This window comes from Fusarium flagelliforme (genome assembly GCF_020744385.1).
Source record: "Fusarium flagelliforme strain FIESC 12 MPI-CAGE-AA-0113 chromosome Unknown B0J16scaffold_3, whole genome shotgun sequence".
NCBI classification, from domain to species: Eukaryota; Fungi; Ascomycota; class Sordariomycetes; order Hypocreales; family Nectriaceae; genus Fusarium; species Fusarium flagelliforme.
In genome coordinates, this window is record NW_025763505.1 from 1,387,068 (window position 1) to 1,413,013 (window position 25,946).

At 48.9% G+C, this 25,946-nt stretch overlaps 9 protein-coding genes across 9 annotated transcripts; 5 read left to right on the top strand and 4 right to left on the bottom strand.

Moving 5' to 3' along the window:
• Nucleotides 1–143: 143 nt before the first annotated feature.
• B0J16DRAFT_94539 (uncharacterized protein) lies at nt 144–2,276 on the top strand. The gene is made up of 4 exons (XM_046134718.1): nt 144–1,108; nt 1,159–1,405; nt 1,455–1,497; nt 1,544–2,276. Exons 1-4 carry the CDS (start codon nt 291–293, stop codon nt 2,200–2,202), a joined length of 1,767 nt encoding a protein of 588 aa, XP_045984375.1. The 5' UTR covers nt 144–290; the 3' UTR covers nt 2,203–2,276.
• A 63-nt stretch (nt 2,277–2,339) lies between these two features.
• On the bottom strand, nt 2,340–3,234 carry B0J16DRAFT_265122 (NADP-dependent oxidoreductase domain-containing protein; the record flags this gene model as incomplete). The annotated part of the gene is made up of 2 exons (XM_046123383.1): nt 2,340–2,672; nt 2,725–3,234. 2 exons carry the CDS (start codon nt 3,232–3,234, stop codon nt 2,340–2,342), a joined length of 843 nt encoding a protein of 280 aa, XP_045984376.1.
• Nucleotides 3,235–3,743: 509 nt separating this feature from the next.
• On the bottom strand, nt 3,744–4,139 carry B0J16DRAFT_337230 (uncharacterized protein). The gene has a single exon (XM_046127333.1). It carries the CDS (start codon nt 4,109–4,111, stop codon nt 3,869–3,871), a length of 243 nt encoding a protein of 80 aa, XP_045984377.1. The 5' UTR covers nt 4,112–4,139; the 3' UTR covers nt 3,744–3,868.
• A 2-nt stretch (nt 4,140–4,141) lies between these two features.
• Nucleotides 4,142–5,597, top strand: B0J16DRAFT_94557 (uncharacterized protein). Its single transcript, XM_046134719.1, has 2 exons — nt 4,142–4,755; nt 4,832–5,597. The coding sequence occupies exons 1-2, from the start codon at nt 4,635–4,637 to the stop codon at nt 5,434–5,436; spliced, it is 726 nt and encodes a 241-aa protein (XP_045984378.1). The 5' UTR covers nt 4,142–4,634; the 3' UTR covers nt 5,437–5,597.
• Nucleotides 5,598–6,645: 1,048 nt separating this feature from the next.
• On the top strand, nt 6,646–8,661 carry B0J16DRAFT_361819 (glycoside hydrolase superfamily; the record flags this gene model as incomplete). Its single annotated transcript, XM_046129780.1, has 2 exons — nt 6,646–7,173; nt 7,230–8,661. Exons 1-2 carry the CDS (start codon nt 7,130–7,132, stop codon nt 8,659–8,661), a joined length of 1,476 nt encoding a protein of 491 aa, XP_045984379.1. The 5' UTR covers nt 6,646–7,129.
• A 219-nt stretch (nt 8,662–8,880) lies between these two features.
• Nucleotides 8,881–10,313, bottom strand: B0J16DRAFT_382348 (putative sodium bile acid cotransporter; the record flags this gene model as incomplete). The annotated part of the gene is made up of 3 exons (XM_046131231.1): nt 8,881–9,863; nt 9,941–10,126; nt 10,178–10,313. 3 exons carry the CDS (start codon nt 10,311–10,313, stop codon nt 8,881–8,883), a joined length of 1,305 nt encoding a protein of 434 aa, XP_045984380.1.
• Nucleotides 10,314–11,098: 785 nt separating this feature from the next.
• Nucleotides 11,099–13,130, bottom strand: B0J16DRAFT_318134 (Golgin subfamily A member 7/ERF4 family-domain-containing protein; the record flags this gene model as incomplete). Its single annotated transcript, XM_046125424.1, has 3 exons — nt 11,099–11,209; nt 11,266–12,711; nt 12,750–13,130. 3 exons carry the CDS (start codon nt 13,128–13,130, stop codon nt 11,099–11,101), a joined length of 1,938 nt encoding a protein of 645 aa, XP_045984381.1.
• Nucleotides 13,131–15,502: 2,372 nt separating this feature from the next.
• Nucleotides 15,503–17,506, top strand: B0J16DRAFT_94654 (uncharacterized protein). Its single transcript, XM_046134720.1, has 2 exons — nt 15,503–16,114; nt 16,186–17,506. Exons 1-2 carry the CDS (start codon nt 15,675–15,677, stop codon nt 17,201–17,203), a joined length of 1,458 nt encoding a protein of 485 aa, XP_045984382.1. The 5' UTR covers nt 15,503–15,674; the 3' UTR covers nt 17,204–17,506.
• Nucleotides 17,507–21,932: 4,426 nt separating this feature from the next.
• Nucleotides 21,933–25,698, top strand: B0J16DRAFT_94673 (uncharacterized protein). Its single transcript, XM_046134721.1, has 2 exons — nt 21,933–22,442; nt 22,495–25,698. Exons 1-2 carry the CDS (start codon nt 22,091–22,093, stop codon nt 25,506–25,508), a joined length of 3,366 nt encoding a protein of 1,121 aa, XP_045984383.1. The 5' UTR covers nt 21,933–22,090; the 3' UTR covers nt 25,509–25,698.
• Nucleotides 25,699–25,946: the final 248 nt, after the last annotated feature.

Below are 25,946 nucleotides of genomic sequence, written 5' to 3' on the forward strand. Positions count from 1 at the left end.
ACACTAAAGACGATAAACAAGCATGGATCTATTATCTGCAAAGTCTTGATTGGTTCGTGACTCGACTAAGCTGCTTCGAGTAATCATCGTCTTTGACTGCTAATGGCCGGGCAATTGAACGGTTGGAGAAACCGAGCAGGAACCGTGTTTGCCGGGCTGAACCGAGACATAGCTACTTAGGTAGGGAGGTGCTGTATGAATTGAAGTCATCCAATCTCATCTCAACTTGTCTATTCGTTCCATCGTCAATTACTTTTAACCTCCTCTCTCTCACACTAACTCAACTCAACATGTCGGATCCTCCTTCTCGTCTCCGTTCTATCCTCAATCATCTCCGCCCTCACCCAACAGCGCCTGTCAACTTCCACACTCTATCACCTACAACATTTCTTGAGCGCGCCGCTTCCATTGAGCCTGATGCTGAAGCCATATTTCATATCACTGTGAATGGGGCTGTACTGCGTCGCTCATATGCTGAGTTTGCTGACCGCGCCCGAGGTCTGGCTTACTATTTCCTTAAGCATGGCTATCGGCGCGTGGGCATCCTCGCTCCCAACACGCCAGCTTTCCTCGAGTCCATCTATGGCATTGTCGCTGCAGGAGCTGCTATTGTCCCGGCCAACTACCGTCTAAAGCCAGAGGACATCGCCTACATATTTGACTTTGCTGAAGTGGACTGCATTATTGTTGACAATGAGTTTGTTGGCTTGCTTGATGCGTACAAGGAGAAACATGAGAATGTTCCTTTGATTATTGATATGGTTGATTTTCTCCCTCGCGAGCAGGTTCATGCTTGTCTTAAGGCTGTTGCTAACCTTGTTTATCAGGATACGGATGCTACTGAAGGCCAATTGTCTGGTCCCTTTGATGATGCTGTTCTCGAGGGCTTGAAGCATGATATTAGCCAAGGAAGCCACGGTTGGGCAGGTCTTCATGCTCAGGCACGGAGTGAGGATGATATGCTTGCTATTCCGTTCACTTCCGGGACAACATCAAAGCCTAAAGGTGTCGTTTACACACATCGAGGTTCTTACTTGGCTGCCATGGCCAATATTATTGAGTCAGGTTTGAATGTTGGCCGATGCAAGTACTTATGGACACTACCAATGTTAGTATTAAAAAGAACATAGGGGGTATTTGACAACTGACAGTCTACAGGTTTCATGCAGTAGGATGGACATTTCCCTGGTCTGTCGTTGCGGTACGAGGTACAAATGTCTGCCTGAGAAAGATCGATTACCCTCTTATCTGGAGGTTACTGAAGGAAGAGGGCATCACACATTTCAACGCTGCTCCAACTGTCAACACATTGTTGGTGGCAGCTAAGGAAGCTGAAAAGTTACCACAAGAAGTCAAGGTTACTGTAGCAGCCAGCCCACCAACAGGATATCTTTTTGAACAGATGGTACGTACTATAAAACACTACCAGAAGCAAAGTGCTAACCAACGTTTAGACAAAACTGAATCTCATCCCCGTCCACGTATACGGAATGACAGGTAAGTCTGTTCCAGCTTTACAAAGAATGCGACTAACAGCTGGTAGAAACATACGGGCCCATCACCAAATGCTATACTCTACCGGAGTGGGATCATCTACCTCCGACAGAAAAATACGCAAAAATGTCCCGGCAAGGTCACGGATTCATTACTAGTCAGCCAATCCGTGTCATCAAGCAAGATCAGCCACAAGGGGTCCTTATTGATGTCGCAAAAGACGGCAAGGAAATCGGTGAAATCGTCTTCATGGGAAACATCTGCGCCAAGGAGTATTACAAAGATCCTGCGGCTACTCGAGAGTTGTTTGCCGGGGGCGTTCTTCATTCTGGTGATCTTGCAGTGTGGCATCCAGATGGCAGTGCTCAGATCCAAGACCGTGCGAAGGATATCATCATCTCCGGTGGCGAGAACATCTCATCCGTTGCTCTTGAGAGCATGTTAGCGCAGCACCCTGACATTCTTGAGGCTGGTGCAGTCGCCGTCCCAGATTCTCACTGGGGCGAGCGGCCCAAGGTTTATGTCACCGTCAAGGAGGGCAAGAGTGTGACTGGAGACGAAATCATTTCGTGGGCCAAGCATCAGAGTGATATCAGCAGATTTATGGTCCCTAGAGAGGTTGAGATCGTGGACGAGTTGCCCAAGACGAGCACGGGAAAGATTAAGAAGAACGACCTTAGAGAGTGGGCTAAGCGTGGAAGGACATAGGCATGAGTCCTGTGTCTACATTGGCACTGCTATATGTCTTTCTGGAATTCCTGTATCTAGCGTTGCAATCCAAATGGAGTCACCATGTTTCTAGAACGGACCGTTTCTTTTCTTCATAGAGATCTATTCCTCGGAATCTAATCCACATTCATCTTAAATATTGCACCTGATGACCCTTCATCCAGTTTGTCCAGGGCCTCCATGTCTTCTTGATCCAGGACAAAGTCGAAGACATTGATATTCTCACATATACGATCTGGCTTCGAGCTCTTGGGTAGCGGCACCCAGCCTTTTTGTAGTGAATAACGGATGAGTACCTGAGCATGTGATTTTTCATGCTTTTTCGAGATGATCCCAACTACCGGATCATCCAGTCGAGCGCCAGTAGCAAGAGGGCTGTATGCCTTGATAACGATGCCATTTTCTTGACAGTATGCTACGACTTCTTTTTGACGACACCAAGGGTGAAGCTAGGTCGACTGTCAGATTTACCATCAAGTAAAACGGTATGCTGTGACTCACCTCGATTTGATTTACACTTGGAGGCCACTCAGTAGCATACTCTTGCAGTTCCTCAAGATGTCGTACTCGAAAATTGCTAACCCCGATGTTCTTTGCTCTCCCTGCTCTTTTCGCCCTCTCCATGGCGTGCCATAAACCCAGTCTATGCTCTCGGGATGATCCAGGGACATGCATCAGTAACAGGTCAACGTACCCATCCTTTCCAGCAATACGCTCCACTGTCTCAAGAACATCTTCATACACCTCGATCTGACTCGTCTTTTTTCTTGGGCTTCCTACTTTGGTAGTGATAAATAGGTCCTTACGGACCGCGCCGGATTGTTCAATTGCTTCACGGACGCGCACTTCGTTCCGGTACAGGGCAGCTGAGTCGATGTGTGTGTATCCTGCTGAAAGTGCTGCGAGAACGGCATCTGCACATGCTTGGCCGCGGATTTTGTAACTGCCAAATCCGATACAGGGGATACTAGCTGTGGAATTTCGTATAGGGATACGGTACGTGGTCGACATGGTCGAGACTGTGCTGCAGTTTGGTGTTAATGAGAGGTGAGGCTTGTATACGCTAAACCAGATGATTCATGCCAGTCAAGTGAGTCTCGTTCACCACCCACGATCAAGGTACTGATAGACAAAAAAGAACCGCAGCAATAATATACGGACATCCCGGGCAGGCTGATCATCTAAGATAGGAGATAGTACAAATTTGAATATATAAATTGAGCTATAGATACTACCCAAAAGTCTATCAAAAGGCTAGGGAGGTACCTAGGAATACACATCTCCGCCGGTAACTTTTTTTGCTCAGGAGGAAGTGATATATCGAATGTTTGCTACATATTCTCGAGTTCCAATGGTAGATGAACAAATAATCTTCATATAATTCGAGCCAGAAGCGGACGGTTATCCTGACACAACCTTTGTCTTTGAGTTTACAAGGCTGGTAACAATGCCGCGCAGGTAGGTGCCAGAATAATTGTCCTCTAAGGCTTAGGCTACATAAATAAAATAGCCTAACTACTGGCCTAAGCTCGCATAAGATGATCGAATTATTTCATCTCTTATGCTCTCAGCGGCCAATTCTTCTGACACACTGACACCGTGATAGTCGAGGAATGCTTGCTGGGCACATTACCTAGTAAGAGGGTCATGGCTTGATCATAGGGCGAAAGTTGATTGGAAGGAGAGCTGTAGGTATAGTCAGGGATCGTGCATGCATGGTGTAAATATTGCTGGAACTTTCTGTAAGTGACAGTCTCAGACGAGCCAGCGAATACATCAAAACATGCCAGCGCACAGAAGACTGCATAGCCCAGAAATAATACTGGATCATCCAAATCGAAGAACTTGCGAAATAACCCAAGAAGAAGATGATTATATAAAAAAGCATGAATTCAATGTAATTTCTTTGCAAAATATTGGATGTTTACCTCGAACCTTAGGGTAGATCCATCGACCGGGCCTTCAGCTTCTATCATGGTGGGGTTCATCGGCTAGCGGCATAATTCTAGAACCCCCCACGAAGCGCTAGAGTGTCGTGGAAACATAAGCTCTAGCGGAAACTCACTGAAAGAATGTCGTCACTGCCAGCCCACCTGCTGGGTCCCGCCTGGGATTATAGCCAAAGCTACCTCAGCGTGAGAGATCCAGACGCCAGGGAAGGAGCCTAGGAGGTGGGCGTGACTGCTGATCACCAAACGATTTCATTATCTTCCATCGGTCCCGTCAGTCCACAGCTGTCACTGCAACTCTTTTCTCTCCTAAATTGTTTCCCTCCCTTTCACCTTTTTATACTCCTCCTCGATCTTCACGCTCTCAGACCGACCGATCGATATACACTTACTTGCTCACTCGATAAGCTAGCCTCTTTAACGAATTGACTGCTCTCCCCATTTGAATTGCTTTCCTTAGCCATGAGCACACTCAGACCATTGCGCGGCGGCTGCCATTGCGGCCGAAACCGGTACATCATTGCTGTCCCGCAGAGCGGCATCAACGAGGCACAAGTCCTCTTCAACACCGATTCTGTCCATCGTAGGTTTAAACCCACACCGAGAATTCCAGGTTGAGCTTTCGAGTACCGAGCATGTGATCTGACAACAGTTTACAGAGACCTCTCTCGCAACCCCCCTGGCAGCCTACATCCGAGTTCCCTTGTCGTGGTACCATAGCACAACCTACTCTTTCTTTCCTGACGAGACACATGCTTTAATCCGACGTGTCTACACACACCCCAGCCAACAACACTCGAAACGTCACTTTTGCGGTTATTGTGGCACGCCTTTGTCGTACTGGTCCGAAAACCCACATACAGAAGCCGAGTTTATCAACCTTACTCTCGGAAGCTTGCTGAGGGAAGATCTGCGTGACCTTGAGGACATGGGCTTGATTCCCGAAGAGGACGACAACAATGATCTAGTACGACAGCCATCAGAAGTGGTGGGCAGGAACACGGCACTGCGCCAATCGTACGGAGTTCCTTGGTTTGACGGCATGGTTGAAGGAACACGTCTAGGAAACATGCGCCGAAGCCAAGGCGTCAAGCAATCGCAGGATGGCCGAGTCAAGGTGGAGTGGGAGATCGTTGAATATTCAGGTAACGGCAACGAGTCCGCGGGATCTCCACATGAAGATGTCGATATGGAAATGTCAGTCCCCGGAAAGCGGAAGATGAAGGATAGGGAAGAATCAGAAGCGGCCGCCGGAGGAAACTAAAAGACGCAGCGTCGAGGAGATTTGGCAAGTAGTGGAGTGTCGTTATTTCGAGGAAGCTGGCGACTGGTGATAAATACATGCGGAAGGGGATTAATGACGAGGACTTTTGCTAAAATCCTGGCAGCAAGATCCTCTTTTGTCGATAGGCGCATAGGCGAGGTACTTTGAGTTTTCAAGTCGCTCTTTATAGACCGTTGGCGCAATCTCGCCAGTCATGTTAAGTTAGTAATTTATCAAAATTGTACGTACTCAGCAATGGTAATTTGAACCTCTGGTATCTTCGTATGGATGTATTGTTGATCTCTCTTGTAGCTTACGGCGCTCAGCGGGGTCCATACGTAGATTCATAGGTGATAGTCGATGGAATATTCGGAAACTGACAGAAGGCAGATAAGAATGAGAAGATGCAATCTGGCATGAGATCGCCAAAACTTAGACAATCCCACCAGAAGGATGGTGTTTCGGCCCTAGCAGCCATGACAGACCGGGAATTTCGGGGCAATACAGTCCGGGCCGTTTGACAGGAACCGGTCTTGGTGGAAGTCAGACTTACAGCATCCGAAACACAATGCAACCCAGACCGTAGGCGCAACAACGGTACAGAGACCCTTGGATCTTCAAGCCGAGACACCACGTGCAGAACGTGAGATCTCGGGAATCATTGAGTTACTCCTGCAGGCGTGCATTCGTTTAATTCATCCGGCGAAGCGAAGCTAGGCGAGGGCTGCAGGCTGGGCTGCGTATAGGCAGCTTCCACAGTGACAGAAGGTACCGAAGTTTTGGCGGTAGCGGGCTGTCGTGGCGCCGGAGAGGCGGGCCGAAGGCTCGCGGAGGCACAGATGAGCGGGAATCGTCTGACGAACACGGGGAGGTCCATGTACGACTAAAAGAGTAAAGTGCGAAAAGAGTTTGTGATTTCCTCAGCTCGGCCGCCGTGAATTGAATAACAGTGAGTTTGTAAAAAATGACAATGGAATGAAGAAAAAGGTGAAGAAGAAGAGGTAAAAACGGTGAGCGGCGCAGTACAAAAGTAATGAAAGAGCCTAGATCCTACCCAAGTTAGAACGATTCTGAAACGAATCCCCATGGGGCAATAGCATTGGCTGGGGTTAATTGCCTTTAAGAGAATGGAAGGAGACATCCCGTCAGCAGAATGCAGGTCGTAGCCTGGGCAGGTGCCGCCATGGCCCATAGTCTACCTCCCCTAATCCACCAATTCAACTCCGGAAGGTACGTCGACCACCAACCATAACCATGCTCTCGCAACATTATCAACCCCACCCTAGCTTTTGTGGCAGATGATCCGGCCACGGCTGTGACGGTCCGAAGAAACATACACGATCTTTGAGGCATATCCCTCTATTCAGTCCTCCAGTCCAGTTTCACCATGGAGCTGACATGAGTGCGCCTAAGCTACGAGTGGAACGAAGGTTGCAGAGCCGAGGGCGAAGGAGGGATAGATAGACGGGCAACCCATGCTCTAGCTTGGGTATATAAGAGAGTGTTCTGATGCTCAAGAGACAGGATCTTTCCCTCTCCTCCTCTTCTGCACCCAGCATCTTTCTCTATCACTCTTCTATACCCCCTTTCTTTGTCTATTTCGACGGGCTGTCTCTAAGGACACCTTTACTCCTGTCGAACATATCTTAGTATAGTTGAAACCTGAAGAGCCAAAAGCCAGCCTTCACCCATCATGTCGCTTCCCGCAGACTTCCTATGGGGCTTTGCCACCGCTTCGTAGGTTACTTCTCACATCAATTGTCCTGTGCGGTAATAATTGACCTCCGGAACAGCTATCAGATTGAGGGCGCCATCGACAAGGATGGCCGAGGCCCCGCCAACTGGGATACTTTCTGTGCCAAGCCTGGCAAGATCGCAGATGGCAGTTCTGGTGTCACCGCCTGTGACTCTTACAACCGAACTGCTGAGGACATCGCTCTTCTCAAGTCGCTAGGCTCCAAAGCCTACCGATTCTCCATCTGCTGGTCTCGAATCATCCCTCTCGGTGGTCGTAACGACCCCGTTAACCAAGCCGGAATTGACCACTACCGCAAGTTTGTCGACGACCTTCTTGACGCTGGCATTACTCCATTTATCACCCTTTTCCACTGGGATGTTCCCGATGAGCTGGACCGCCGATATGGTGGTCTCCTGAACCGCGAGGAGTTCCCTCTTGACTATGAGCGTTATGCTCGTGTCATGTTCGAGGCGATCCCCCGTTGCAAGAACTGGATCACCCACAACGAGCCCTGGTGCTCAGCCATTCTTGGTTACAGCACCGGTTCCAACGCTCCCGGTCGCTGCTCTAATCGCGACAAGTCTGACGTCGGTGACTCTTCCACCGAGCCTTGGATCGTTGGCCACAACCTTCTTGTTGCTCATGGCCGCGCTGTAAAGATTTACCGTGAGGAGTTCAAGCCCAAGAATGGTGGTGAGATTGGCATCACCCTCAACGGTGATGCTACATACCCCTGGGACCCTAAGGACCCTAAGGATATCGAGGCAGCCAACCGCAAGATCGAATTTGCTATCTCCTGGTTTGCCGACCCTATCTACTTTGGAGATTACCCGGCCTCGATGCGTGCCCAGCTTGGTGATCGCCTCCCTACATTCACACCTGAGGAGAAGGCCCTTGTCTTGGGCTCCAACGATTTCTATGGCATGAACCACTACACTGCGAATTATGTTAAGCACCGCGAGGGAGAGGCTGCCCCCGAGGACTTTGTCGGTAACCTTGAGCTGCATTTCTGGAACCACCGAGGTGACTGCATCGGTGAAGAGACCCAGTCTACTTGGCTTCGACCATGTGCCCAGGGTTTCCGTGACCTGCTTGTCTGGTTGTCTAAGCGTTATGGTTTCCCCAGAATGTACGTCACTGAGAATGGCACCAGCATCAAGGGTGAGAACGATATGCCACGAGAAAAGATCTTGGAAGACGACTTCCGTGTTCAGTACTATGACGATTACGTGAGAGCCATGGCTGATGCCTCGCGACTTGACGGTGTGGATATCCACGGCTACTTCGCCTGGTCTCTGCTAGACAACTTCGAGTGGGCTGAGGGTTATGAGACTCGATTCGGCGTGACTTATGTCGACTATGAGAACGACCAGAAGCGTTATCCCAAGAAGAGCGCCAAGCACTTGAAGCCTCTGTTTGACAGTCTCATCAAGAAGGAGGAGAACGGCGTGGGCAACGTTGCCAAGGTCAAGGCAGGACAAACTTAAGATTGGACGAAAGTAGATGATTATGACAACCCTATGATTTCTCGCGTATGAATATGAAAGATTATCAACATTTTTCTGTTACAATTATAAACGCCACGTATAAACCATACCAAACAGTTCAGTTGATGGGTATCTATCTAGCTTGAATTAAAGAGAGAACGCTTATAATGCATATATGTATGGGCTTTAAAGACCAGGAGATTGACCTTATCCAAGATCTTATGACGTGTGCTGGACTTTTCCTTCTGTATCTGTATTGACAATTTCTCTGGAAATCCCAGCGGCTTCCGTCTGCGTTGCCATGGACTGCTGTTCTCCCGAGGTATCCTGCTCTGTTTCCTCGTCGACATCCCTCTTTACGTCGCGACGCATATACCATCGGAAGACGTATACTAGCCCCTGAGCCATAAAAACCTGTTCGATGGTATACAGTAAGACTGGTATCTGGATATACGCTCGTGTGAGATCATCGGCACGAGCCCACATGGAGCTGGCCAGTGGGATACCTAAACTTGTTGTTTTGGCCGCACCACAGAAACATACAGCAATAGTCTGCTCTTTGGTCATGCGCTTAAACAGAGCCCTCAGCCAAGACGAAGAGACCATTCTTGTAAGTCTTTCGGGAGGCCTTGCGAGAAGGAAGCAGATAACGGTAAAGAGAGCATATAATGCAACATTCATGAAGACGAGAAAGAGGATATTGCTGGTCGATAGATCATTCAGCGCACCGGTGCCAAAGGCCCCAGAGAACGTGGTCCAGACAAGTAGGACAAGGCATATTGTTGATACCTTGGCTAGTTTGAGAGCGGTGAGAACCTTGACTGTGCGCTCTTCCCACTTCCATCTGATAGCTTGGCCGACAATGAGAGGCAAGACAACACTGAGGCACAGTTGTTTAGCGACATCTGCATACATATGTCCCAAGGTAGACGGATCAGCAGGGCGCCAGTCATCAAAAACTTGGGGATGGCCAGTGGGAAAGAACCCGTAGATGAGTAACGGGGAAAGAAACGACCCGGCGACATTGCCGATCACAACCGAGATGATAGCTGCGGCCTCGTCTCCGCCTGAAGCCCGCGTCATGACAACATTAGAGGCAATCGTAGTTGGGAGACAGGCTGTCGTGAGGAGGCCGATGAGAATTGGTGGCGAAGGAGTTTGAGATTTGAGGGCTCCAGCAGCAATGGAGATGTGAACGATGGCTATCAATGTTAGTCGTCTGTTGGGTCTCGTTATGTCTCTAGGCAAGGAATAGACTACTGCTTTAAGGTGAACTCACCGAGTACAATAGCTGGGATAACTGCAAAACTAATTCCATGAACCAAAATATGCAGTCTCCAATTCGTCACATTCTTGCGAAGCTTCTCAGGCGAAAGTTGCAGACCGCTGACAAGAAAGATAAATGCGACGGCGCCATAGAGAATGCTGTACTCTGAGCGAATGACGCCTCCGTGTCGAGCAACCGCTGTGATCAACTATCAGCAACTTGGACTTGAATCAGATAAGAGACACTTACACGGAAAGAAATACCCCAATACGCAGGCAATTGCAAATCCAATGACAAGATACTGTGCAAGTATGATATCAATCACCTTTTTAACCCAGCCGATAAATCCTCTTTTAGGCTCGGGTTCCTTTTCTTCACTTGACATTTTCAAGTCTTGGAGGCGTAATTGCCATACTTTGAAGAATAACTTAGAAGTGAGAAGACGGAATCATACTTAAATAGGAGATAGTGCCAGTGATCAACCATGGCTATAATCCGGGCTTGGTATCTTGGCAGGGATGAATTGAAAGTCATCCGGGCTATTGCCGCATTCAAGGCCTTCACAAAAAGAGGGCGGACTTTGAAATGTCCTTGAATGGATCCGGATGTCGGAGGCTTATACAAGGGCTAATAGCAACTCTGGAAGTCTGTCAAGAGAGAAATAAATGATTGGTGTCATATAGTATTGAGCGAATATGTCATATCAGAAATTACAGGATGGTACAATTAAGCAAATTAAAAGCAACTTCCTCCCAAGCAGGCACCGCTCCCAGTTTCGTCTCCAGAGCGTGTCGCAAGTCGAGAAGCACTGGATATGATCCATGATAGTTTGACGGATCCCACGCCGCCACAACTTTTCTTTTCTACTCGTCGTCTCTCCATGATACAAAAAAAGAAGTCAAACAGCTGGTCTGATGTGCAAGGTATGCTGAATCCAATAAAAAAAACGCCATGCGATGTGTAGTGGTATCAAGATGGGTAAAAGGAATAATCTCTCCCAAGTCTGAGGGTATAGACAGGCTTGGTGTAACTCGTTAAGAGACGTCCTGTTCATCAAAGGAGCCGCCTCGTTCGTCGTCAGGGAATTAAAGAAAGTAAAGTTAAAAAGAAATTGACGATCCATCAGTCAGTCAATCAGGTGAAAGAATTTGTAACGTGCGAAGGTGGCTTTCAAGCAACAATGGCGGACGCGGGTGTCATCGGTAAGGCTGTCCTCGACTCGTTGGGGTTGGTGGTGCTGGGTGCTGGCGCAATCTCGGGGTCTGGAATCTGGATATCGAGCTATGGTGAGTTAGTAATTGCACCCATTTTGGTATGTATAAAAGAGGGAAACTTACCGTCATATAACCTGTTTGTCGTAGGGGTAGGATTTTGGGCGGCAAGACACCATCCTCAGCACCAATGGTCTTTTCCATCTCAAGATTCCATTGTTCAATCCACTTCTCAAGGTTATTGAGTCGTGACTTGACGCCAGTCAGGCCTAAATCATCCCAGACCCAACCTGTGACAAGTCCCAATAGGCTATCCATGATATTTCTCGCGCTGTATGGGTCGAAGGCGGGAACCAGTTCGCCATTAAGCTTCTCGATAATGCGGCGAAATTCTTGCTCAGACAAGCCAGCAGGATCCAGGATTTCGGGATAGAGGTTAGAAAAAGTAGGCGCCAGATCGCCTTGGATCAGCCAGTCACGGCGAATTCGGATGATGCGAGTGTTGACGTATTCGGGCGAATCCACAGGTACATGAGGGTTCAGGTGAGGATAACAAGGGTGCTGAGGTCCCCATTCACCAGCTGCGTCAGGCTCAACTTCTTCACCCATAATGGAAGAGTTCGTTGTTGACATAGCAGATCCAATTCCATCACCAGCCGAGACATTGGACATTCGCGGGTCCATGATATCCGGTCCACGCTCCAAGTCCTGGCTATATGACGGCATGGCGTCGTCGTTCTCAGGCATCATTACAGCTTTCCCTTTGCCCTTGTCAATTTTAATGCCTGCGCCTTGCGAAACAGAATCTTGAGCCAAAATATCCCGACTGAGGCGGTACTCTTCAGCCGACACTGCGCCTCGTCGAGATCCCTTCTCGTCGTAGGACGCGCGCACCGAGTTTGGTAGGCTTATCCGTCGGTCGCTGCTTCCTGCCCTATCAACCTGAAGACTGGCGCGCGGTGTTAAAGAATGCCTGATTTGGCGTTGCTCGGGAAGTGTAAGGAGAGGGTAGTCGCTAGGCCCGGCGCCCAGGGAATCGGGGGGTGCTTGCGGGTCGAAAGTAGGATGCAGAAGCGGGATGGATGGTGGTGGAGGAGTCGATGGACGGCGTCTGCGCGATGGTTCGGGTTTGGTATGCGGTCGAGGAGTCGAATTAGTAGGGTTCCAGAGACGAGCGGCCGATAGACGACGAGCGCGGTGTGCAGCTTCAGCAGCCTTTTGAGGTCGAAAAGGCGAAGGGTGAAACGTGGATGGTTGATGACCGTCGACGGTTCGACTCTGCAAATATTGGTGGTTCAAAGCGACGGCTGGACCGGAAGATGAGCCGGTTCTGGGATAGGCTGACGGTGGAGGATCGAGGCTCAAGATTATAGATCTGCCCGGGGCATCTACGGCGGCCGGTACTTGATCGGAGGGAGAAGGTCGGGAGAGTAGAGAATCCGTCGGAAACAGGTTGTCGGCACGGTCGCCAAGACGACCGCGCTCGAGAGATATGGCGAAGTTTCTCTCACGTGAACGTGAGTAGAAGCGTGATTGATGAGACCGAAGCCGTAATCGACTTGTTGGGTCAGTCTTTGAAGTCGAAGTTGAGGCTCAGACTGGGCGCTAACGGGCAGTGCACGGAGCCGGTACTGGCGGAAGATAGAGCCCGAGACAGAGAATGAAAGAATGCGACGAGTGCGGGATGTCGCTAAGCTCTTCTCGGTAGTGTCAAGAGAATGTGATGAATCGAAGACGGCGATGTCTTTGGAGTCGTCGTCGGTTTCGGTCTCGGTCTCGTCGTAGCGGCTGATCGAGCGGCAGCGGGCAAAGGAATTGCTCGAGTCGTTGATGGTCAAAGGAGAAGAGAAAGAAAAGAAGCGACGAAGGGACCAAACGTCAAGGGGAAATTCGCTGACGGTGGGCCAATCAAAGTCGCGGGAGGAGGCTGGGGAGAGGGTGACCGGGGTTGTAGTGGATGACGGGCTGCTGGATGCCCTGAAAACCAGCATGTTCAGTGCCCTGCTGATGGCGGGCTTGGCTGATGTGATCTGGGCTTCTCTCTCAGCTCGCCTTGTCTTTCATAGATTGTTTTTGTTCGTCAACAGGATGCAATTGGGAGAATATTGCAGCAGAGACCAAAGAGACTGCCTCAGAGGTATAGTAAGAATGCCGAGGTTTTGCGACTAGTTGTCGCGATACTATTGGATGTTAAACTCCCTCCAGCAGCTGGAAGATGCCGTTAGTCAAACCAGACAGACAGACCAACCCAGGAGAAGCGAAGTCAAGGGACTGGCTTTGCAACTCCCTTTAAACCTTTATATATTCGTCTGTGGATTGACTTTGTTGCTTTTTTGTTGCGCTTCGTTTTGTGTACTCGTGCCCCCCGAATGTTCCAGGGCTACAGCTCACAATGTTGGCTGACTGGCGGAGATTTGCGCTCGCTTGAAGCCTTCGATAAACTAGCTTCATATAACAAACGGTGGTTATAATCTTAGCCTTTTGTGCATGTAAAATGGAAAAGAGGCTCTTTTGTTTCGAGAGTTGAACAAAGAATCGTGAAGCAAGACAGACATGGGCAGACCAGTCACTTTAATACAGCCCAAGTCTCATCATTCAAAACCCAACGCAACCCGGGCCATGGTCCCGAGGGACAGTTTACAGTAAGTAGTCTTGGTCTTGTCATGCAGTTAATAGGAGCCTGGGCCTCTCTCAGTCCCTCTTCCTTCCTTACCTTTCCTATCCGGGCTGTCCCTGACGTCTAATCCATCACGTTCTTGTTTAAGTATCCAGGTAGGTGAGATCAAATCTCCATCTTCAGTCTTCAAAACCAGGGGGTTCCCAAGTCTCTGGGCTCTAAAGGCAGCCACCATCCCCTGAATGGATTTTTGACAGGCGACGGCTCTTGACAAGGGGTTTCCGCAGTCCTATCAAGGGAGGTCTTGTTGTCTCCAGTGACGCCATGGCAGGCTTCAATTTTTTTAAAGTGCGGGCGTTGAATCTAGGTTAGTCTAGACTCTGGGGGGTCGGACGTTGCGGCATCTTGGAGTTCCGGGCTGTTAATTATAATTGTTCATGCAACGCGAGTGATAGATGGAATTGAATCATGAGGCCACTTCGGTATTCATTGCAACTTGATGATGGCGGGAAAAGATACATATTTGAACAGATTCTCAAAGTAAAGGGAATGCGTGATGTCCTTCATGTTGTCATAGTCACTCCACCTGAGCAAAGCCCCTGTCTCAAGTTGGGACGAACGTCTCGGATTTAGGTTCGTCTTGGTTATCTCCCTTGCAAGTGTTCAAAGAGGGATTGAACGATGTGTGTTATTAATTTGAGCAGTTAAATCCATAGAAATTTATTATCGTGAAGCAGTTGTAAGTCTTGATGATGAGGCTGCAGACTTACCTGTACATTGTGTTGGGTAGCATTCATTAGCTGAACATTGACGTCACATCATTACCAAATTGAGAGGCTCGAGCTCTCATCTTTTCATTGTTTTTACCTATTAATAAACCTGAGTCCCGAGCCGAGATGCAATAAGTATGTAACAACCCACACGGGACGGAGACGGCTTGAGATTGTGCATAAAGCATAAGAATTGATTCGCTCAGCTGCTGGCATCAGTCATAATAGGGTCATTATATCTGATTTACATCTAATGATAAGATCTCTTTTCTTGTTCTTCTCCATTCGTACTGACTCTCATCTCATCTCTGTATCTTGATTTAAAGATATTTGGCCTCCCTTCTTATACATATGAATGCTCTGATTCATTCGATTCAACACATCTCCCTTTATCTCAAGCATACCAACCATGTCTCTTGTAAGCAAATGCCATCCCGATCTACCCTTTTTTCCTTGCATGTCGATCATCTCGGCTTGGACCCAATTCAAGACATGCACGTCGCAAGTCGTCAAATCACAGTGCCATATCCCGCTCTACCACTCCCATCTTTCTACTGTGATGTATGCTACAAAGAACTGGCTGTTTTTCTCAGCTGAACTAGTGGAAGTTAGCTGAAAAACCTCCGCGTTTTACGCCTCGTTGTTGCAATGGACCTGCCTGCCAACTCAGCAGTTTGAGCTCCAGCTTCAGTAGACAGACGGTGTTAGCGCTGGGTGCCTACCTAAGCTTCACGCTTCACCAGCCAAGAGCACCCAGCGTCAGTCTTACCTTCCGTACCTACGCAAGTGACGTCGTTTATTAGGCAACTTATCATCATCACTTGCCGTTGTCTTGTCTTGTCCGTCTGTCTTTTATTTCTTTTGTTTGACGAAACCATCGCCACTACATTCCAATTCTTCATCCGTGTGTCGCACAACGTTCAATCGCATATTCCTTTCTACAAACATCCCGACTCCTCCACCTTCAGTCTCTTCTTCTCTCCCTTGTTCTTTGGACCTTCCCCCTCATTCTCCGCGTCGTCGTAGACTAAACTCTGTCGCGTGACTTGACCGAATGCGCCGCCTTTTGCTTAATTTGTCTACCTGGGGTCCCTTCTAGTCACTGTTTTGTCTTCACCACAGAAAAGCGCATCAATTGAGCATCGGTCATGGTGGACGAGAATACCACCGCACCTCCTTCCGGGAGACCCGCTGCCGGTGTAAGCTCCGGCTTCAGCGCCCCGCCCTCCGGTCATGGACTCCGACGTGCCATGACCGTATCAGTCCCCGAGGACGCGGCATCTGCATCTCGACGTCCGCAAGTCGCATCACCTGGTTTCGATACGATACCTCCGCGTCGTAGCTCAAATTTTTCAGAGTACAGCTTCAACGAAGCTCGAGATTTCCTGAACCCCCAACCACGAGATCCTAGCAATGCCGGGTCTTCCTCAGCAGAAGAATCGTCGTCTTTGCCGTCGCTGTCTCTAGCGTTTGCTTTTCTTCCCGCCATATCGGGTCTTCTTTTCAAGAACGGGAGTGCTGTCGTGACGGATTTCATGCTCCTGGGCCTGGCTGGTGTTTTCCTCAACTGGTCCGTAACACAGCCATGGTAAGTTTCTAGGGTGGCGCCCCTGCCAAAATTTTGTAGTCTTTCGGAGTGTATGCTCACAACACAAACAGGGCATGGTATCACTCAGCGCAGCAAGTACGGATACAACACGAAGTGGTAGCAGATAGTGTTATCGACGACGACAGCGATCTTGACTCCAGTACTCATGGACCAGGGCCTAACTCACCCCTGGATCACGTCCCAGAGGATGAAGAAGTGCACGCCGAGCGGACGGAGGAGATACAGGAAAGAGAAACGACTAAACAGCAGCGAGATGCGCTCTCAGAACTATACTTTTACGAAATCACAGCACTTGCCTCATGCTTTCTCCTCCCACTTTTAGGAGCATACCTCTTACATGCCATACGATCTCAGTTAAGCCGGCCTTCAGAAGGGCTGGTCTCTAACTACAACTTGACAATTTTCCTCTTGATGGCCGAGTTTCGTGTTCTGTCGCATATGATAAAACTGGTCCAGTCGCGAACGCTTCACCTGCAGCGGGTGGTACAAGGAGGGCCTTCCAAATTCCAGCAAGTCAATAAGAACACGGAGCAACTAGAGGGCGTCCTTTCGCGTCTAGAACGACTGGAGTCTCGCATCACCACTGAGGAAACGAATTCGGTTCAAGAGATAAAACAGGAAATCAACAAAACGAAGCAGAAGGACAGTGTCGTGGCACGCGACGTGCGTAACGCCATTCAACCCGAGCTCGACGCACTCAACAGGGCTGTGCGTCGTTACGAGAAGAAGGCCACGCTTCTCCAGATCCAGACGGAGTCGCGATTCTCAGGGTTGGAAGCAAGACTGGACGATGCTATTGCCCTTGCTGCAAGTGCTGCAAAGAATAGTGCGTCACACAAGAACGTGTTCGTATGGGCGATTGAATATCTCACCGCCGTACTACTACTCCCATTTAGAGCCCTTCTACGAATAATGTTGCTTCCTCTAAGCACACTACTAGCATTGATGAGCAAGGGGAAAAAGAGAAACCCTCCAGCTAAGTCGTCACGCAGCAGTCGCAATAGCAAGACAGTTGCACAGCCTAGATACAACGGTGACCGCGTGCCTTCCAGAGTGGCCAAGCGATGATCGATGATCGAGGATGGAGGAGGGATATCTGTTCAATAGGCCTAATAATATTCCCTATGTAAAGACGATGAAGAATTGGACAGCGGATTGCAATAATAGTGGGATGCTTGTTACTTGAGACAGGAAGATAGGGTGTTGTGTCGATCTGAGTGACAGCTGCATTCATATTCAATCGAACGTACCTGCCTTGTCTATGTCTATTATCTTAAACTTGAAATCAGCCTACCTAGGTACCTACTAAGCTATGGTAATTTTAGTCAAAGAGTATTTGGGGTCTGCTGCATAAAGTCACACAGAGGTAGGTAAAATACATAACTTCTCCATTATTTACATCTAAGTAGTCTATCCAGTGTATTATTAAATCTCCAAGACATATCAAATTTACTGAGACAGTATATGAGAGCCGTAAGCACCTTCTACTGAAAGAAAGGGACCTCGGTTCATAGCAACTGTTCATGCAAGAGAAGATAGAAATATTTCAGGTTTCAGCTTTCAAGTAAGGTTAATGGCGGCGCCCGGGCGGATCTAGCTGTTATCGATGTCAACTTAGATCGTCCTTGTCTCAGGTTGAATCTAACTAATACTAACGCCACGCTCGCTTAAGTTACGAACCAAGCTCTGTTACCGATCAAAGGCGTTTATTGCTGAGAAAATCTGTAGGTATACACCTAATGCTGGTATATTCTCGAGGAGCTATTGCAAAGCGATAGGCAAGTGGACTTCTGTTTTGGCCTCGAGAATTGTAGCCCGACAACCTGATCAGCTTGGCCTCACTTACATACTGTACAGCTCAACGAGTGCGGCGACGAGCTCAAAAACTGCAGTCATGTAAGGGAGGTAAGAACTAGGAATTGAGTTTACCGCGTCTCACGTCCGAGTGCAACGTTGAGGTTACTATATGCATGTGCTGCCACGCTGTTTTCTGCAAACCAGCATTAGCATCAACATCAACAACACGCTAATATTGGCAAGGATTCGAAGAAACCAAATGCACACAAAACCGCTCGATCATCGATCGTGTCAATCCTTGTTTGTTTAAAGTCGAGCGTAGCACGTGGCTGAGAGAGCTGTTTTCCAGCTAGTATTGCGATCAACCCGAAGGGGGTTGGCGTAAAGGACTTATATCCAGATCGAGGGTTACCAAGGAACCTATAATTAAGCAGACAATAGTTCCCTGTACAATTGTGTTGGCTCTGTGAGATGACGCTGGTATGACAGTCGCATTGTTTCGTACGAGTGCGACCGGGAGGCTGGAGAGGCCTCGAAGTTTTATTATGTTCTTCGCCTTCAATGGATGAGAATCGCACTCTCACAAGAGCTTTAAGATCGACACTTTTTATCCAAGGCACCAGGCTCGTCAGCTGTTTGGAACAACAAACGAGAAATGCGAGGGTATTATTCACTCGATGCACACCTAGGTTGCAAAAGCTGCACGATTGGGATCAGCTAGGCTGGTATTAGTGATGATGAGGTGTGACTCCACATGATTCGGGGCGTTGGTATTCACATTCGAGGCGAGGTCAAGCTGCAGCCCGCCGTTGATTATCTCGGCTTCATGGAGGGAAGCAAGGTTGGCAGGGGGTGCGCGTCTCCTTCAGGGCTACTGATCTTCCCGCACCGAGATAGGCGAGAAGAGCACGAACTGACATGATGGCATTCAGAAAGAAAGCCGAGGAGAAAACCCATATTGTGGACATATACCTTGTCGTTAAGTCGAAATGCAAACAAAAGACTGGGTCCAATTAATCTCTTTAATCTCCAGACGCGCCGGTGAGGCGTCCGGGTAAAGTAGCGCGTTTTCCCAATATGGTAAAAGAGACAAGGGATCTTCAATGTATCGACTGGTACCTTCAGAAGTTCAGGCACAGAAACACCCGCTGGGTGGGGGTGCTTAGAGATGATGATATGTAAGGTGACTGCAGCGTCCATCAGCGATGACGGTGATCGACGGGCTCAAGTTTTGAACAAGAGTCTGGGATAATTGCGGATGCATAACAAAGCAGCTTATACAGTATCTGCCTCGTAAGTACACGACCTTAACATCTAGGACAGAGATGATTTGTAGCCGACGAGCATCATGCGTCCGGCGTACAGAGGAGGGTGTGCTTTGGCTGTATCCCCAATACTCAAGGTGTGAAGTCTTGATTGCAAGATTTCGTACCTAAAATGCCAGATAAACAGACATCAAATAAAGTTTCACGGGCATCAATGCCGTCAATCGCATTCCCATGTGGTAGGCAAACGACCAGTAAACGGTTGTTTACATCGTCTCGTCTTCGAATAAAAAGAGTAAAATGCTCCATGATACGCCACCAAGAGCGGAGCTAATCTGAACTAGAAGTAGCTTCGTGATAGGTGAGCAAGCCCCGCGTAATTCAGGTCAAGCTGAGAAGATGTGAAAGGTCCATGCTTACACAACGGTTATGACCGCGTATTAAGGGCCTCCCTCCATATCTGTTGGGTGAATCATCGACTGCTGGCCGGTCATTGCTTTTTATTCGCATATGCCCCCAGACGCCGACTCATAACGCCTCGATTGCAAAAACAAATGAGGCATGTAGTTTCAAGTAAAAACGTTCCAGAACAATAAAAAAGAGTGTTCTGACATGGAAGTCATCAACCGTGCTCTTTGAAGAGATGGGCTCTGAATAAGTGTAAATTTAGAACCCCAGATGAGGACTTCCGAGAGGGTTTATTGTGCTGGGTGGTGGTCAGTTTTCCTTGTGGTTCAATGAGACTCGGGTGTTATCTGCTAACAATACGATCCCTGTGAAATGTCGAGGCTGGTAAAACTTAGAGTAGGTAGCATTGTCGTCTCCTGAGACAAGGCAGTGCTGATGGGCAAGCCAGATGGCCACGCCATGTATGACTTGTCTGTAACATCACCGCCAATATGTTGTGCTCACCATGATTGCATGAAAAATGGCGGTCGAAAGGCGGCTGAACAAATATGCAATCCTTGCCACCTCAAAAGAAAAACCCATACCCAAACATATGTTACTGTATGTAAGTCAGACTGGCGTAAGAGAAAACACGGATTGGCCTATCGGTGAGGTCAATGGTGAAAGGGTTTGGTGATGATGCAGGATGGGTGCACAAAGGCTGGACTACGTGTGACAATGGCACCGGCTGAGAAGAGAGCAGCCTGCAGCATCGGTGCAGTGGCTATTGTAGCGAGTCTGCAGGGCGGACACTTCGCTTCGTCACCCCCAGCCATTCTGTCACGGGCTTCTATGGTGAGGATGAAGACTCGAGTCTGAACGCTCATTGACCAGTCGAAGCAGGGATCTTTCATCGGATCATTCCGGCCGGGGTTCTTTCGACGCACACTCTATTCACGCCCGCCTGGGTCGTCCATGGAATCGTTCCTGTTGTATTGTGAGAGAATAGAATGTCACAATATTTCTAGGTATGGCCAAAAACCCGAACCAAAAGCCTCGTCCACAGTGATCGAATACGTACAGCCTTTTCGCCAGAGCGATAAAAATCTTCATGCTCTCTCTCTCTTAATGTCCACTGTCCTTCAGCCGCTCAGCATGATCCCTGTCCCATGCAATCTGACCAAAAAGCATGTTTAGGTGGAGATGATGGGCGGACTACCCGCACATATCCTTAATGGCAGGGCGCGGTTCTTATGCGTTCCGTCTCAGACAACACCCTTGAGACTTTGTGAAGCAAATAGATGATTCAGATATTTTTGTATCCATTTTCGATGAAGAAAGAAAGAGGGCTCTTGATGGATAGACAGGCAGGTCCCTACCTAATTAATGTCAGTGGATGAATGTTTTGATCAACAAACCGTGCCAAAGATAATATTAATCGTGCCACTACTGCCTCGCGCTACCACTGGCTCTGTCCTAAATGAGCTGAATTTGTACCTGGATGTACTTGAAACAGGTACATCACCGCCGCGATTGGCTGCCGTTTGAGTGGAAGAGGGGTGGGCCGGTAAGTGCTCCCAGCTTCAGGCGCTGTCTAAGCCAGGAAAGAACAAGCCGCTGCAAGCCAAGAACCGGGAATACGGTACGTACCACAATGGAGCTAGGTAGCTCCACGCTCCACCTACCAGCGGGAGTGGACCGTGGTCTTCCTTAGCTTTAGGTGTAAGTCAGCCATTCATCCGTTACCATCACGATAGACCAGCGTCACAGGAGGCCATTGGGAAATTGGCCCAAGAAAGTCTCTTCTCAACGGCCGCGCCATGGTCTTCTTTTTCGTCCAGTCACTGCTAATCTTGGACATGGATCCCGTTATTGACCAGGATACTCCCGGTCTGCCTCCGCGTCTCCATCGAAGTCAAGTCTATCCGTCCATGATCCATCCATCCCACCATCCATCAGATCTCTGTCTCTGCACGCCGAGACAATAACTACGCTACGATGCCACACCCTTCCCGATTCCCGGTCCTGCATCTTCTTCGCTTCACCTCTTTGTCACTCTTTATACCTGCGCTCGTTTCCTCTGGAGGTGTTGGATCTTGATCCTGGGGTTGCCTGGCATTCACTACTGCTGCTACTAGTACTCCTACTACTACTGCACATCGACTGCATGCACAGCGCACCTTGTTCATTCGTTCATTCTTGTTTTATCTGCTTTTCTCATAATCCCATAATACGTCTTATCTTGTCTTGTCTTGTCTTACCGTCAGACGGACCTCGATCAACAAGCTTGAAGCTTTGTCCAACATCCTTTTCTACAATATCCTTGCTCCTTTATTACCCAAGGATACGTCTTGTCTTTTATCATTTCTTAACTCGTCTAGTCAGCTTGGAACATAAGAACCGTGTTTCATAGGATGCTCGAAGAGTTTTAAGATATAACCATAACTCGATAATTTGTACTGTCAAACGTCGGCACATCGCATTTCCGCGCTCACATCTCAACACAATGCTCGCACGTTGGTCTCGGTTATGGATGCTCTTTTGTCTCCTCCTGGTGTTTCAACATGTTAGTGGAGAGGCTTTCAGGATAGCCCCAAGAGCGGGCGACGACGATGCGCAAAAGACAACAGCCGTTGAGTCCGGCTCAGCTTCGACTCAGACACACAGTAGCATCACAAAAACCACCGAGGCTCTGGGAAAAAAGACAGAATCTTCTGAGCCCACGAATTCACAGTCAGAGAGTGAAGCCATCTCTGTAACGGCTACCGAGTCGGAGAAGTCAGAAAGTTCAGATCCTACATCGACAAGCACAGATGGCCCATTCGAAAGTGGACTTGATGAATCTTCCTACTATAATGGTAACATGACATGCGGATATTGTTTCTGAGTCTTTGCTAACAAGCTTATTAGCCACAATACCTGCCGGTCAACTTCCTATCGAGCCAAAGCTCACACCAGGCTGGGGTGTCGCAGGAACCATCATGCTTCTTACTGGTGCCGCATATACTCTCATTGGCATTAAGAATCGAATGATCCATACCTTCTTCTCGACTGCTTTCGCCGCAGCTCTATGCGTTGCTGTACTGATCGTCTATGTCATGAAGTCTGAAGTCAGCGACGCTTTGCAGGGAGGTTACGTGGTTGCTGCCGTCATCTCTGGATGTATCCTCGGTGGAGCTTCTATGTTTTTCAGGGAGATAACCGAGGGTTTGGGCTGTGCTTTAGGTGGCTTCTGCGTCAGTATGTGGCTTCTCTGCTTGGTTCCTGGAGGGCTGCTTGGTCCTGTCGTGGCCAAAGCTATTTTTATTGCTTGCTTTACTGTGGGTGGGTTCGCCTTTTACTTCAGCCATTACACCAGAGACTGGGCACTCATCCTCATGATCTCCTTCTCTGGTGCTACAGTTACAGTACTTGGAATCGATTGCTTTAGTCGAGCTGGGTTGAAGGAATTCTGGGCCTATGTCTGGGAGCTCAACGATGATTTGTTTCCTCTCGGGGCCAACACTTATCCAGTCACGAAAGGCATCCGAGTTGAAACTGCAGCAATCGTCATTATCTGCCTATTCGGCATCATCTCCCAGATCAAACTATGGAAGCTTGTTCGCGAAAAGCGTGAAAAGAAGGCTGAAGCGGCTGCTGAAGGGGAGCGCAATCTTCGTGAGGAAGAAGAACAAGTCGGCAGGAACATCGAAGAGGCGAATGCGCGCGAGAGGCGACAGTGGGAGCGGATTTATGGCGATGGAGATGTAGGAAGCTCGACAGCCTCTCACACTTCGAACGACGGCGAAACTCCCAACGAGAAGCACAACCGACTCAGCCAAACCGACTCTTCGAAAGGACAATCCCCCTCAATTGTTGAGGTTATCGAGATGACAGACATTCCTGACCCTGAGCGATCCAAGGAACAGCCTACCACCACCGTAAACTTGATGTCTTCCAAACACGACGAGGACGGCAGAGTAACGGTTCGCGTGGCCTCAGATGATGTCGATCCACCAACTACCGAGATTGTAAACGAGACTACTGGCAATGATGGACAAAAGCTTGCTGCCATACACAATCAGACCGACAGACGCATTTCTACACAATCATCCGTTGCCAGATCGACAGCACCTCCTGTTGTTCCTCTTCCATTCACTATTCCCGTTGCCGACGACGATCAGGATGCCCTTACTCACGAGGATCGCTCATCCGTGGCCACCTTTGCTGATGAACAAGATACCGAACCTCATACACCTAACAACCGACACTCACTTGCGAAAAGATTATCTCGCCTCTCGCGTGGATCGATGGAATTGCTTGGAAATATTTCCCACCGATCCAGCCGTGTTCTTGGAGAGCATCAGGAACACGAACATGGTGAAAGTACTGACGAGTTGGTCATCCCACGGTCGCGACCGCACGATGATGATGGCTCAGTTGCAGCGACAGTAGACGACGAGAGCGTCAGTGGTGATGATCAGAAGCCTCGTAGCACTCAAGAGCTGCGAAAGAGTATCGAAATCAATGCCGAACTCTCCGGAAAGGATGGAAAGGATCAGCTAAGCACACACGAAGCGGACCAGGATTCTCCCATGGCTGTTGGTGCGGGCGATACAACCAAGCCAGACGAACCAGCGCAACAGGAAGATGCTGCTGCAGGTGTTGACAAGAGCAAATCTGTGACGTCTAGCTCTTCAGCCCGCGTGAGCCTGACCAAAGATCGACTCCCCAGATCACTTTCCAAGGTAGCATTGTCTTACCGAACAAACGAATGGGCCAAGCATTTGAGCAACGCAGAAGCCCCCGAGGTTGATGAAATCCATATTGTTGCACCCAGAAGTTCGACAGTGCCAACAATTGAAACACCGGCTCCCGTACACATGGAAGAGCTACGCAAGGCCTCCAATGAAGGAACACCAGCACCAGCAATCACACGCTCGGACTCGCAAACCTCTAGTTTCTCTCATGCGGCACCCCGACGTGGCTCAAAGCAACATGTTCCAGCTGCACTTGCTCTTCTTACAGGTGAGAGCCAGCATCGTAGCCCTGGTTCAACTCCGACTAGCGGTGCCATGCCACGCTCGTCTACCGGGGCCTTGAGAATGGCTTCTGGAGCAATCGCTCCTATCGCAGAAGAACAGGTTGCTTCAAACCCGACACTACCTGTCCCGACAGGAGAGGCAATAGGACCACAAAATCTGAGCGTTCCAGGTGTCACAGAAGGCCAGCGGTCGTCGACCCCAGGTGTTGTATCCTACTCGAGTCCCCAGACTCTTCTCGGTCAACGGGAAATGTACCTCCGTAACAAGTCGGCAGGAAATTTGTTGCCTAGCTCGTCAGAAGTCAACCTCCCTGCTCGACATAGAACCTCGAGCGATGCTGGATCACTCAACAACTATCCGATGTACGCCGCTGCTGTCGGAGTGGATGTCGACGACCTGCCCTTGAACAAAAGAAAGGAACTCATGCGAAAGAGCAGCCTGAGTCCATCAAACTCGACACCATCACTTCAACGTCTCAGCGGTGGTAGCAATATCAACAACTTCAACGCATCAGATGCGCATTTGAACTCTCACCAACCTCAGCGCGTATCGACACTCCCCAATTCTGCGGCTCGAGAGGCGGCACTTGCCAACTTTCGACAGTCGGTCCAACATGAGCTACGCGCCGGCACACCTGTCATCAGCACCTCTGGTCGTGAGACCCCGTTCACCCCGCAATCCCTCTTGGCCAGCCGGGAGGTTGAGGTCCAGCGTAACGTCGACATGAGCCGAAACATTCTTTTGAGTCAGAAGCAGGCTGAAGCTCAGCGCCGTGAGACACAACAACGAGAGAAAGAATGGGCCGATAAGGCTTTTGACGAGCGCATGCGAAACGGAGACCTTCTCGATGTACACCGTGAAGCTATGCGCAAACTTCAAAGACACGCCAAGGACATGTAAACATTGTGCTTTAGAACTCTTCTCTTAGGATACTGACCACAATCCTTATGTTTCTACTTTCTTACTCTTTCACATACCCAGCTTTGATCTTTCGAATATTTACGATACCAATGGGTTTCACGTTTGCAATTTTGCCAAAAAGAAAATAAGGGCTTGGTTACGACGGTTGGGTAAAAATGATTATGTATGGGCTGGAAAGATGATCATGACGGTCACTTATATAGATTATGCGTGCCAAAGTCCAGGACATGTATCAAGCTGGATAGCAACGATAATCACAAAAGTCTTTTAATTCTTTACAATGATTCGATACTTGCATGGTTTACAACATAGAAATATTAAGAGAGCAAGGTGCTTTCGCGTGGAAGGTATCTAGATTATTATAATCGACGAACTTGACAATGTATGTCTAAATCAGAATAAACCCTTTTGGTACCT

Excerpts from the sequence above, each read along its gene's own strand:
- B0J16DRAFT_94673 (XM_046134721.1), top strand. The coding sequence starts at position 22,091 with ATGCTCGCACGTTGGTCTCGGTTATGGATGCTCTTTTGTCTCCTCCTG. Across the intron at positions 22,443-22,494 it reads TGAATCTTCCTACTATAATG|CCACAATACCTGCCGGTCAA; the intron begins GTAACATGACAT and ends CAAGCTTATTAG.
- B0J16DRAFT_337230 (XM_046127333.1), bottom strand. The coding sequence starts at position 4,111 with ATGCTTTTTTATATAATCATCTTCTTCTTGGGTTATTTCGCAAGTTCT.
- B0J16DRAFT_94557 (XM_046134719.1), top strand. The coding sequence starts at position 4,635 with ATGAGCACACTCAGACCATTGCGCGGCGGCTGCCATTGCGGCCGAAAC. Across the intron at positions 4,756-4,831 it reads CAACACCGATTCTGTCCATC|AGACCTCTCTCGCAACCCCC; the intron begins GTAGGTTTAAAC and ends AACAGTTTACAG.
- B0J16DRAFT_94539 (XM_046134718.1), top strand. The coding sequence starts at position 291 with ATGTCGGATCCTCCTTCTCGTCTCCGTTCTATCCTCAATCATCTCCGC. Across the intron at positions 1,109-1,158 it reads TACTTATGGACACTACCAAT|GTTTCATGCAGTAGGATGGA; the intron begins GTTAGTATTAAA and ends GACAGTCTACAG. Across the intron at positions 1,406-1,454 it reads GATATCTTTTTGAACAGATG|ACAAAACTGAATCTCATCCC; the intron begins GTACGTACTATA and ends ACCAACGTTTAG.
- B0J16DRAFT_94654 (XM_046134720.1), top strand. The coding sequence starts at position 15,675 with ATGGTGGACGAGAATACCACCGCACCTCCTTCCGGGAGACCCGCTGCC. Across the intron at positions 16,115-16,185 it reads TGGTCCGTAACACAGCCATG|GGCATGGTATCACTCAGCGC; the intron begins GTAAGTTTCTAG and ends CAACACAAACAG.